The sequence below is a fragment of the Polypterus senegalus genome, chromosome 8, assembly GCF_016835505.1.
Source record: "Polypterus senegalus isolate Bchr_013 chromosome 8, ASM1683550v1, whole genome shotgun sequence".
In the NCBI taxonomy this organism is placed as follows: Eukaryota; Metazoa; Chordata; class Cladistia; order Polypteriformes; family Polypteridae; genus Polypterus; species Polypterus senegalus.
In genome coordinates, this window is record NC_053161.1 from 64,231,987 (window position 1) to 64,244,367 (window position 12,381).

General features: G+C 36.6%; 1 protein-coding gene across 4 annotated transcripts in view; it reads right to left on the reverse strand.

Moving 5' to 3' along the window:
• LOC120533985 (metabotropic glutamate receptor 8) overlaps window positions 1-12,381 on the reverse strand; it is a 1,059,754-nt gene that overhangs the window by 780,796 nt on the left and 266,577 nt on the right. For all 4 annotated transcript variants that reach the window (XM_039761168.1, XM_039761170.1, XM_039761169.1 and 1 more), the window contains exon 3: window positions 4,690-4,906. In XM_039761168.1, the coding sequence (XP_039617102.1) occupies window positions 4,690-4,906 (217 nt within the window). The remainder of the gene's footprint in view (window positions 1-4,689; window positions 4,907-12,381) is intronic.

Consider the following 12,381-nt stretch of genomic DNA (forward strand, 5'->3'; position numbering starts at 1 on the left):
CTCATATATAACATTTAACTTTATATTATTATACCACCATACACATAAATGAACCAAGCTAATTAAAGTAAGCTATTAGATCTCTTCAGTCTGCCATGTGTCGCAGATGGCTCGGGGGGCGACTTGGCCAGGACGCCTTGGAGGACCGGAGGAGTGATTACACCTCCCTCAGACCATGTGGGGGTGATCACCCTGGTGCCTTTGGTGGCCATGGGTACAGAGCTTTGAAGCTCAACCCTGTAGGGGCTCGTGGTCACCGCCAGGGGGCGCGCCAATGCCTTGGGGACCCTGGACCTCAGCACTTCCATCACACCCGGAAGTGCTGGGGGGAAGAGGATCGGAGACACCCGGAGTGCTTCCGGGAGCACAGCCGGTACTTCCGCCACACAGGGGAGTGCCGGTGGAAGATTGCTGGAGAGAACGTGGAGCACATCCGGGTGACTATAAAAGGGGCCGCCTCCCTTCATTTAGGACTTGAGTGGGGTGGAAGCAGGATGAGGTCTCTGGAGAAGGCAAGGAGGCGGCCTGAAGAAGTAAGGCATTGTGTTTGTGGCCAGGACTTAGGGGTCTTTTGGGGACTGTGGAGCACTTTTGTAAATATGACTTTGTATAATAAATGTGTGTGGGGTGATTTTAACGTGTCCGCCAGTCTGTGTCCGGGTCAGGTTCCACACATGTTGCATTAAACAAAAATGTATGGGACTCCACCAGCTGGTGTAAAGAAAGGACGTCCATGTTGGAGTTCATTTGTAACAAGACTCTTCATTTACTGAGTATTTTGCAGAACAAGTGGACAAGAAGAGTAATTGCTATAGCGTTTTTAATCGATTAGATATTTCTTTATGTGGAATACACAGTTGATATCCTGCAACAAGCTTTAACTCTGTTATGGTTGGTGGGGTTAAAGTTGTTACTGCGACAGTTATGAAAGATGGCCAGGTTAGTGTAATTTGTAACTGACATCAGAAAATGTGAGAGAGACAAATTAAGTTAAACAGCTTAATTACATTGGTTATTTTTATCAGGTTTTTGTAATAAAGTTCTTTAAAAATTTGAGAAAGAAGTTATTAATGGGTTTGATGCATAAGAACTGTGCATTCTGCTGAATGTAGTGCTAAACAAGGAACTCACTGCTATATTAACTAATAAAAGTGGGCCCTGAACAGCTATGCTTTCAAAAGCTTTTATTTTGAGAAAAACAATTAAATCTATGAAATAAAAATATTTATTTATAATGTTTCATAGTTTGTCTGTTGTGAACGATAGGGGGCGCTCTTTTTTTCCCTTGAACCCCTGTCCACGACTCCAGACACCAGGTAAAAGTCCTCAAGTTTACTTTATTTTGTCGCCACAGTGCCCAAAGCACAATCTCCTCCACAATACTCATTAAATAACCAATAATACACAATAAATCAATAATACACAATCCTCCAGCTCCCAGACGCGTTGCCACCCTTCCACCCAGCTCAGCTCTCCGTCTGGGAGCTCCCACAGTCCTTTTATAATCCCTGACCCGGAAGTGTTCTCAATCCCCAGTCCATGTGATCCTCAATCACCTCCGGGTCAGGTAAAAGTTCTTTTCTTCAACCCGGAAGTCCGTCGCTCTTCCTATGACGAACCTCCGGGTCACAGGGCACGAAGAAGCCCTCGGTCCTACCTGCAGCTCCCTCCTGTGGCCCCCACGGCATCCAGCAGGGCTTTGCATAAAAACTCCATTGTCCATGATGCCCTGCTGGTCTTCTGGGGACCTCCATGCTGCAAGGAGGGCTCCACCTGGCGGCTTGGGGGTATTGGCCGGGATAAATGGCCGGCCATCCTTCACACTGTTTATAATAACTCTTATTATGTGTTATTTTCATTTTAGATATTCATTTTTAGACACTGCACTGCAATTTATGGTTTTGTGAAAGAAGTTCTATCCATTTTAAAAACGAGAACATGTTCCAAAAATGTCCTCCCATCAACTTTATATGCCATTTGGTTATTAAGCAATGCTTTTAACATGATACTTAGTCCTTGGACTAACTGCAATACTAAAGTTCTATCATTTTACTTAAATTTCATTCTCCATGCCTGAAAACGTACCTATTTTTGTTAATGTTCTTTTTAGTGAATGCATATGTTCAATAATAGCAACTACAATAATAATAAACATGTTCATTTCCAGTCCTCAATACCATCTATCTTCAAATGCTGTGCCCTTTTATCCCATCATGAACGCATACCTTAGGAAGGTGAATATGCAGTTTGTTTACCTTGTTAACACAGCACACATTTAACCTAATTCAACCACCATTGATTTATCCTATCCAGGGGTGCTATTTACATTTCTCTCAACAAGAGAAGACCTGTATTGATATTCTAAAAGATGGAACTGATATCTCTTGTGTTCTGTGTGTGTCAATACTATGGGCTGCTTAGCTTAAATAAAGCTTAAATAGCACATGCTCTAGCTTCTTGAAGTCACATGCAACAAAAACCAGTACTTGGCATCTTATGCTTCCTTACTCAAGAATTATGTAGCCATATCTAGAACAGGACAAAGCAAAGAGTAGAATGGTGCAGCCTTTAAAGTGATGTCCATTGTAGTTTTTCATATTTTTTCTGTATTTCTACCTAAAGATGATGAAATCACAACACTGCCATCAGCTGTTCAACTACAACACAGACTTGTACTTCATTGTGATACTCGCTTAGATACTGTAAAGTGGACTAGAACATGGCCAGTACTTTTGTAAATTTGTCAAGGTTTTGTAACCTGTGTGTTTTATATATATATATATGCCTAAAAAATGTATAATGTGTCAACAATTGTGATCAGTATCTTTTTGTCTGAAATTCTTTCTAATGTTAAAGCCACCTGATGCTATAGTTGAGTGAGCAAAAAGAGACAGCACTTGTGTAAATTAATTAAGATCCATGCTGTAATACAAATACAGAACTAATTTTAATTCAGCAAACTGACATCAGGATAAACCCGAGTTCTTTACATGTGATATTAAAGAAAACCATCTTTCGTTTGTTCTAATTTTAATTAGTGACACAAATTTATTTTACATTAATTGTAAGAAAAGTATTGCACAATATTAAAATACTTTTGTCTTTATTTTATGAAAATTTTGAAAAGTCAAATATATTAATGTGGGACATAGTCAGCTTAAGATGGAGCCAGATCTTGAAGTACTATGCACTTAACATACAGTAATTTATTATACACATGATAGATAGATAGATAGATAGATAGATAGATAGATAGATAGATAGATAGATAGATAGATAGATAGAAATGAAAACTTTTGCTCTCTCTTTATATACACAATAAATCTATATATTACACATATACTCCATATATTTACATGCCTTTTTTTTCCCTCAAATTAAATCTCCTTTCACAACTGGAAAAAGATCTCTGACAAGACATAATCAAGAAACAAGCATTCAATCATTTAAAAAACCTTGCGTGAAAATGCAGCTTTCAACATGTCAAAAAACATTTTTCTGAGTAATAGGTGGTTTCTTAACAGATGTTCAGCCAATCCATTCATGCTCCTAGATGCGAAATAAATGCAGTCAGTACACATGGTTGCATTTTTCTAGGTTTTTATCCTCATGTTGTATATCTTCTGACTGAGACAGAATTAAAAATTAATTCTCTGCCAAGGTTAAGTGTTTAGCTCAAAAAGTGTAAAAGAAGAAAAAAAAAAACAAAACAAAAAAAAAAACTTGTGTGCTTCTGTCTATTTTGAGGTTATATTAGAAAGTGTTTCATATGTCATAAAATAAGAAATATCTGAAAAAGTAAATGGTGATTATGAGATAACTAAGTGGTTTTCATAGGCAGCTGCTTTCCTGGGCTCATGTTTTGGTCTCATGAGCTTCTCTTGAAATGCAGAGTGCTATAATAGAAATTCTCAGGAAGGCACAAGAATGTTTTAAATTTATCACTGCACTGGCATTCTGCCTCATCCTCATTTGATAGTTTCTAAACATCATTTTATTCCTGGCTGCATTTTGCAGTTCTTAACATTCATTATTTGTTTCAAAGATAAACAGTCTACTGGTATGTACCAGTTTGCAATAAATTAAAATAAAGAGGTTTACTATGGTGAGGATACAGTCAAAGTAGACACAGTTAACTTAGCACTTCATAAAGCTCAACTTTTCTAGCCCATATGAATTATTCATAATTATCCACCACAATATACTGAACACAATGTAAATCCACATATCACCATATTACTGTGTGAATGAATGTGTGTCATATAACTATCAAAAAGCAGCACATTAATCTCCAAAAAAGTCAAAGATGTCAAGCAAACATTCAGCTAATGTCTTGGTTATAGGCAGAAATAGACAGAGCTCAGTCCAAAGTAAAGAAAGAGAAAATGTCATTGTGCTAATATGCCAAAGTTAAAATTTCATAGCTACATTTGCCCACTGATCTTTTCCCATCCCTTAGGCAGACATCTGACAGTTCTGCTTTTAACAGCCTTGCACTACAGCAAAAGAGCACCAAAAAGTGACATCTTTATCCAGCATCATTTTGCAGAAGCGTGTAGCTTCAGTATCCAGCACAGGGGCTCGTACACTGAGTACCTGCTAATTATTCCATGGGGGGACTATGGTATTCTGTCTGGGGGCAAGTGGTGAAGCTCGGATAAATGCAAACCCTGTTAAATGGTCACTTACCGTACTCCCTTGAGAGCTGTACAAATGCCTCCACACCACTCTCTCCGTAATTTCCCTCCGAGGCCAGTGTTGACACATAGTTCCATCCCAAAGAGGTGACAATATCAACCATGGCTTGTGCTTGATACGAATCAGGAGGAACAACTCGGGAGAAAAAGTCATACCTGGTGTTGTCACTTAGCTCTGGGGCTGTAGATGCATAGCTAATTTGAGGTATCTGTGGAGATAAAAAGTGTAAATGGAGATTATAGCAGTTTTAGGATTAGGAGAGAAGAACAATATGTCAGCAAAGAGAGACAAAATTAACCATTTGCATTGGTCTAAATGGGCTTAAACATTCCTTATCAATTTAGTGGCTTTTTCAGCACGTTCATCATCATGCATATTATGTGTCATTGACTTATGTAAGTTGGTTGAGCTTGTGCAATCACTTTAGTATCACATAAATTGCTGCACCATCATTTGTATTACTGCTCATAGAGTTGATTGTCAATCACCAGTTTGCTTTCTAATGATTTCTTATAACACATAATGCACAATAACATTTGGATTATCATGAATAAAACCCAGGAAACTTGTATGATGTTGTATTAAAAAAAATTAAACATTCTGTAGTTTTGTTCACCAAGCGTCATTTATTCTAACCTGCTAAATAAATTAATGTAGAATATGCATAAATTATAAGAAGGATCTTTCTAAAAATAAGCATTAGCTTGGTTATTACTTACTCAATGGCTGGTAGTAATATTATCAAATCAGGGTGAGTTTCCCAAAAATTTTACAGATTAACAAGCAATTTTATGATGTAAATATGTGATGTGCATGCAAGTATTTCTAAAAATCTCTCTGAATATGCCATTTTGTGAGCGGGTATAAAATACTTCTTTGTTAAACTCGAACATAAAAATGCAAAGAAAATCACAACCACTCCATTGACAATACCTTCATCATATAGTGAGATTTTTGGTCTTTCAGTGTAATAAAATACAACAGTGAAGTAAACATAACATCACATTTTAATAACCAAATGAGTAAAAGCAGATTAATAAGTACAAATTGTACTCCTGCTCTTTCTCTGACAAATACACATTTCTAAAGAAGAGCTTATCTTTGTAACTACCATATTGGACAGATGAACATCCCAGCTAAGACAGGGTAAGAATTGTTACTCAGGCAGGAAGCCCCAGGTAGATGAACAGGCATCTCGACCAAGAGAGAGACAGGAGGCCCAAGGTGGATGGATGCGTGTCCCAACCGGTTATACTTATGGTACCTTTCCTGGCCAGTATCAAAGGGAAGAACAGGGGGGTCGTTTAATCCAAAGGGACGTTAGGTGGCAGTTACTCTGGATATCAGTGTCCATTCAGATACCACCAGGGAATACCAGGAATTATAGTCCGGTAATGCAGCCCTGCTGGGGTCCAGGGTGCGACAAGAGGGCACTGCAGGGAGTTAAACTTCCTACTATTTGGGACTTCTGTAAAACACAGAATTACTTCCAACAGGCAAAGCCGTTGCACCAGAAGCACTCCCAGGTAAAAAAGACTGCGCTGACTTGTCCAGTCAAGTCGGAGCTGGGAGGAACTGGACTTGACTGGAGGAGAGCAGTGTAGTAGAGAGAGAAGAGGAGGAGAAAGAGAAAAAAGACAACTTGTTTTGTTCTTGTGTTTACAAGGTCTGTAATAAAAGTCATTTATTTAAGCCTGTGTGACTGTGTTGGTGTGTTTGTGTTTGGGTGCTTCACACCTTCTTTCAGAAAAGATTGACAACAGACTGTTTTTGCCTTGTAAGGCATGTAGAAGCCTTTCCAACAGTGAGAAAAAACACAAGTGAGATTAAATAGTTAAGAAAATAAATGCCTGTACATCCTAAACTTGATCAGGTGATGATATCTGAAGAAAGGAAGACCATAGAATTAAATAGAGAGATGGCCAACTGAAGACAGGAAGATAATAACAATGCTCCTTTGCCGAGAGGGTGAATACAGGAAATAATGCAGGTGAAATGAAATACAAAAAAAAAAACAACTTTCAATTAGAAATCAATGAACAAAGCAAAGTAATTATGTAAAAATTGTAGTGGTAGTGGCCTGCCTAGTATCTGCAATAGACTGGTATGCATTTTCTGTTTTTTGGACAGGTATACACCTGCAGTACTGTGTAGCACAGCACACAAACAACTGTCATAGCGTACCAAAATTAAGTACAAATCTGATGCCACCCAACAACTTATGAAGACAGCAGAAGTGCATTTACCATATACCTATATTGTGTTCCACCACACTGGGGGTTTGTTAAGAAGCTGGATTGTATTGTTCTTTGGCTGCTGAAAATGATACCATCTAGTCAAGTATATATCTAGGATCAGTGGTAGCCCAAGATGAAAAATTTGGTCATTAGAGAGGATGGAACAATTGGAAGAAGGTATCAGGTGTGACTGAAGAATTAAAGCGTAAGTTAAACATAAGAATTTTAAGATAGTGGTAAGATCAGCAATGATGTATGAAGCTGAGATATTTGGCAGAAAAGGGAGCATAGGAGAAGAAGTTGTGGCAAAAATGAGAATATTGAGAAGAATGTGTGGAGTTACTAGAAATCGTGAGTGGTTTCCCCTAGACTTTCTTGTATACTCAGATATGGGGATGGATATATGAGGAGTAAACCACATGACAATGATTATATTTTTACCAGTAACGGCATACTGCACGACAGCGTGCAGTGAATACACTTGACTTATAGTTTTCATGCTCTTTCTCTGTACGTTTACCATTTGTGTGCTCACAGGTTGATGCACTTGCTGCTTCCTAAGCAGCTCTTTTTTTCTCCACCCTAGCAGCCTGCTTCTTCTCTTCTTCCGTCTGCATCTTTTCACATTAAAACTGATTAAGTCAATGTTTGTGTTGCAATTACTTAGTATGTTTTTCTTCATTTTTTCACTTGAGCTGGCACTTAAGTCTTCAATCTACCTCAAGAATGATTTAAGATATGAAGAGGTAGGGGAAGTGACGACAAAGAGGGTAGGGATGAGAACGGCGCCTGTATTCACGCGACACACCGCCACCCTGCTGGCCACTACTGAGAGTCGATTTTACAATAAAATAAAATAAAACTAAAAAGAGGAATAACCTTGGAGGTCAATCATCACTCTGAAAGTGGATAGTAAGTGTCACGTAGTATATGTGTACCAAAGTTCAGGTCAATAGGTCAAACGGCTTGCGAGCTACAGGCGATTTAAAATCCTGGATAGACAAATGGACAGCTGCGGTAGCGTATTATATATAAAGATATTATGCACATTAAAGAACTATCAATAACAAATAAAATCAAATGAGTAATATATTGAACAATTATTATAAAAGAAAAGTTGAATAAATCAGACTCTGCAACTGCATGAATAAAAGGTAAAGTGTATACATATACCTATAAACCTATACTTTGTATATGAGAAAATAAAAAAGGACAATCAAAGGTACAGAAAAGTAGTGGAGTTATCAAAAGAAGCATAGGAAAGTAGGTTGAAATCATACAGATATATAATGAGGAAGGACAGTGACTATGTGGTCAAAAGAGTGATGGGAATGGAAGTACATGGGAAGAGAAAGCAAAGGAGGCCAAAGCAAAGCTGAATAAAGAAAAAGAAGATTTGAAGGAAAAAAGACTTGACTGGCAGAGGTGAAGGACAGAGCTGTTTGGAGAAAGTTGATCAAGCACATAGATCTCACATGTAAGTGGGGAAAGATGAAGGAGAAGAAGAAGTAGTAGCAATTAAGTATAAATCTTCAAATTCTAAATTTCCAGAGAATTATCATATTGTAAATTTAACATGCTCTGGCTAGCGGCATTTTTCCGTTGCTGAGGCTGGCACAGGACCATAGCCATTTTAAGAAACATGACTGGGGCAGGGAGTAGATTAAGATGGATTTAAATTGCTACTTTAGTTACTATAGGTTTGGAAAACATTTGCAAATTAATGATAAGTCTTAACATTAAGTTTGCAATGTTATTAGCACTAATGATTTTAAGAAACTCAACCATATAAATACTTTGCTGAGTAGGTACCTGCTGGTCTCTTGCTATGGGATTCTAAAAACTGATGAATCTCATTGTGTCATTTACTGCATTCTCTACAGACTGTTTAATACTCCAATGACATATAATAATATGCAGTAAAGGAAGAGTAAATTGTACAAGACAATAAACTGCAGAAGATCATCTTGCTTATCTCATCTATGAAACCATTATCAAGTCACCTAAATAATTGATGGGGTTTTCTAGCATAATCATGTATAATGAAAGTAAAAGGTTTTTATAACTGAAATAATACAGTATAACACAATTAAATATTGGTTTTACCTATATTATACACTTCACATTTTTCATGAATATACATAGCTGATCAAATTTCATCATTTGCTGTACACATCTATTCATTTTCTAAACTAAGTCATACCGATTCAGGATTGGGGTAAGCCTACGCAGTGTTGAACACCATACCTGATTGTAATAAGCTCAGCAGCACTGGACATAATGTATGAACCATACCTAGAGGGTCTATCACAGGCACATACACAATGCTACAGTTACTCAGCAGAGACAAATCCACGTGAACAAAGGGAGAAAATGAAAAATACAAACACAAAAATTACTGGTATAGAGTTCGAACCTGCTTCTTAAAGAAGTGCCCAAATGAGCCATTAAAGGAAATTCTGCACTTTTCATTTATAATAATGCAGTGCAGTATATAATTATGATATGTACTTAATCCAGTTCAGGACTGCGTATGAGATGGAGCCATTCTAAGGCCACATTGGGGACAATGCAGAAAACAGGCCTAGACAAAATGCCAGCCCATCACAGGGTTCACTTGAGCACATTAACACGAATATACGACCAATTTGTAATCACCAGTCAAACTAACATTTTTGTATTTGGTAATATGGAAGTTAAACTAGATGGATCAATGCAGACAAGGAGAGAACATGCAGAATCCATCCAGATAAAGATCTGGTGAGGGATTTGAAAACAGGACATCAGGGTCTTTGATTAGGCAGTGCTGCTCACCATGTCACCCTCTTGCTCTCTGTTTATAGTGTTAACTCATTTTTGAGTCATGCTCTGGTGGAATTTGTCCCAATGGCTTTATTGAGTTTTTAAAAATAGAATGACATAATAATCCATAATATCAATTGTAATAATTTTGTCATTTTCCCTTTTTTGATTTTCACAGTCATTTACTCATAAATGCCAATATAAAAAGTAAAGGGCAGGCAAGCTTCAAATGTCTAGGACAGAAAGTTAGTCTGGGTGGTTAAAAACAAAGAGCTGCATCTAAGACAGGCTGATATTTCTTTCTGGTTTTCTTCTTTGTTTAAATTCAGATGTCCTCGTGACATGCCACATATTTGAAAGAGGAACTATATAAACATTTCTTATTTGCTATTAAAAAGGCAGTCAATGTTGCACTTCTTACTTTTGCCATAAGCTGAATATGTATTCAGGTTTATTTTCCTCACTTGCTCTTTCTCTCTTCATTTTCAGCAGAAATGGTAAGTCAAGGTTTTTTTCTTTTTCTTTAATCCTCTCTTTGATCTCTCTTTAAATTCTGCATGCTGAACATATAATTAAGTTTCTTAAATTCACACTCTACACCTACAGCAAAAAACACTCAAAATTATTCAGATGCCCATAAAGCATTCTTTACCCTATCTGGCTGAGTTTAAATGACATATATACTGTACACTAAACTGGCTTGGGGCTATTTCCAGCAGCTTAATTGCCACTAGCGTCTGATATATGGGTCGTTATTTTATCTACATTAGCAGTAGGCACCACAAGTAAAAAATGTTCTTGTCACAAAGCATTGAGAGGCTCATTGTTGGACAAAGTGATAGATTCATTCAAAAGCCAGAGTATTGAAAACACGTAAATTACATAAGTGTCTTTCAACCTTGTTATATTTCAGATATTAATTCCGAGACAGTCATGCAGTGAAAATCAATAGAAAATGCGTGCTGCTGAATGAAATGTATTGGTGATTAAATTCTGAAGCATAGATTTTTTTGGTAATTATGTTTAAATAATGAACACCATTGAAATATATGTCTAATATGATTGCCCCTGATTGTTCTCGTCTCTGAACAATTTCTCATAGTATAAATCCAGCTTTAGCAAATTGTGCCTGGGGTTTGGAACTCCATGCTGTATGGTAACAGTGTGCTGTGAATACTATGTGTAAGATTTGCCAGCCTTTGTGGTTTTCATATGGAAAGTACTTGTCAGAATCTAAGTGTAAAAGGACTACTAGAAAAAACAGATGTATATATATATATGTATATGTAGGAAAGTTTTGTACCCTTTAAATATTAGTATGTATATATTTTTCTTAACTTCAAAAAACAATTTTTATAGTTACAGGTTTAAGCCAGAAAATAATAAGAAAAATGTTAAATATTGTACAAATAAAAACAGTACATCACTATTAATGAAAATATGAGGTCAAGCAGCAATTGAAAGCAAGAATTATGTAGCAATGCATTTTCTGTAAAAGTGTCTTCATTCCTCTTTTCAGAATTTCTGAATCTTTTTTAGCATTGAAAGTTCAATCAATGTTCATTTTATTAAGTGCCTTTCACAGAGTACATTATCATAAGGCTCTTCAAACTGCAAGGAAGTATACAATGCAAACTGACAAAATGAAATGCAAGATCATTCAGTAATTTAGAAGGAATGAAACTGGGAATAATCTACATAAATGAAGAGGCAGTGGAAAGAATGAAATTGACAGTATGTGTTGCAAATACGATCAAAATAATATCAGAAACCTACAGCTTATAGCTGTTCTAAATGCAACACGCAGAAAAATGAGATTTGAATGTAGAACATTACTAATTTGCCAGATTATCTCCATTTTGTCTCCAATGATGTGTCTTGGTAGAGAAATAGTTTTGAAAACAGTTTCATACTATCAACATGAATTACGCTTTCTGAAACTCATAAAGTTTGCTACATCTTTTTTCAGCACATGACATATGTCTATAATTCATGTAGGAGATTCACCTAATGATGAGAGTTAGGTCAGTGCAACCAAGGCCATATCCTAAAGTGTTTGCATATCTGAGTCTTAAATAGACTGTTTTTAATGGCATTTTATGTAAACCTGTCCATTTAGTTTGTAATGTATTTTCAACTATAAGGTTGCAGATATTACAATTGACCAGATTAAATTTAAAAAAAAATGTATATATTGTATTGTATTGTATAAATTTGTCACGGATTACTTAGTTGAAGTACTGAGAGTGAGACAATAACCACAAAGAAGGCGTAAAGATGAAATGTTACTGCAGAACCCGCAAGGGTTGCTTTATTCAGCTAAACCTATGGTCTCTGCTTAAAAGTCCAGGTCCTAATAAATGTAAACAAAACAAAACTGAAACAACACATGCATACATACACATAAAAAAGACAAAAAGACACAAGCATCCTAATAAACATTTCTTTTCCATGTAAATGGAAACCAAAGCATTCAGAGAAAGACCAGAAAATCAGGAAGACAATTCATAAAAAAATGACAGATCAGAATTCAAGCTCAGGTTCTTAGAGTTAAAGGTAACACTAGAAAATCATTGCACCAGCAAAACCAAAAATAATGTCCATCTATAATTCAGATTATGTGGGCTTTTGTATTAAGTGAGTG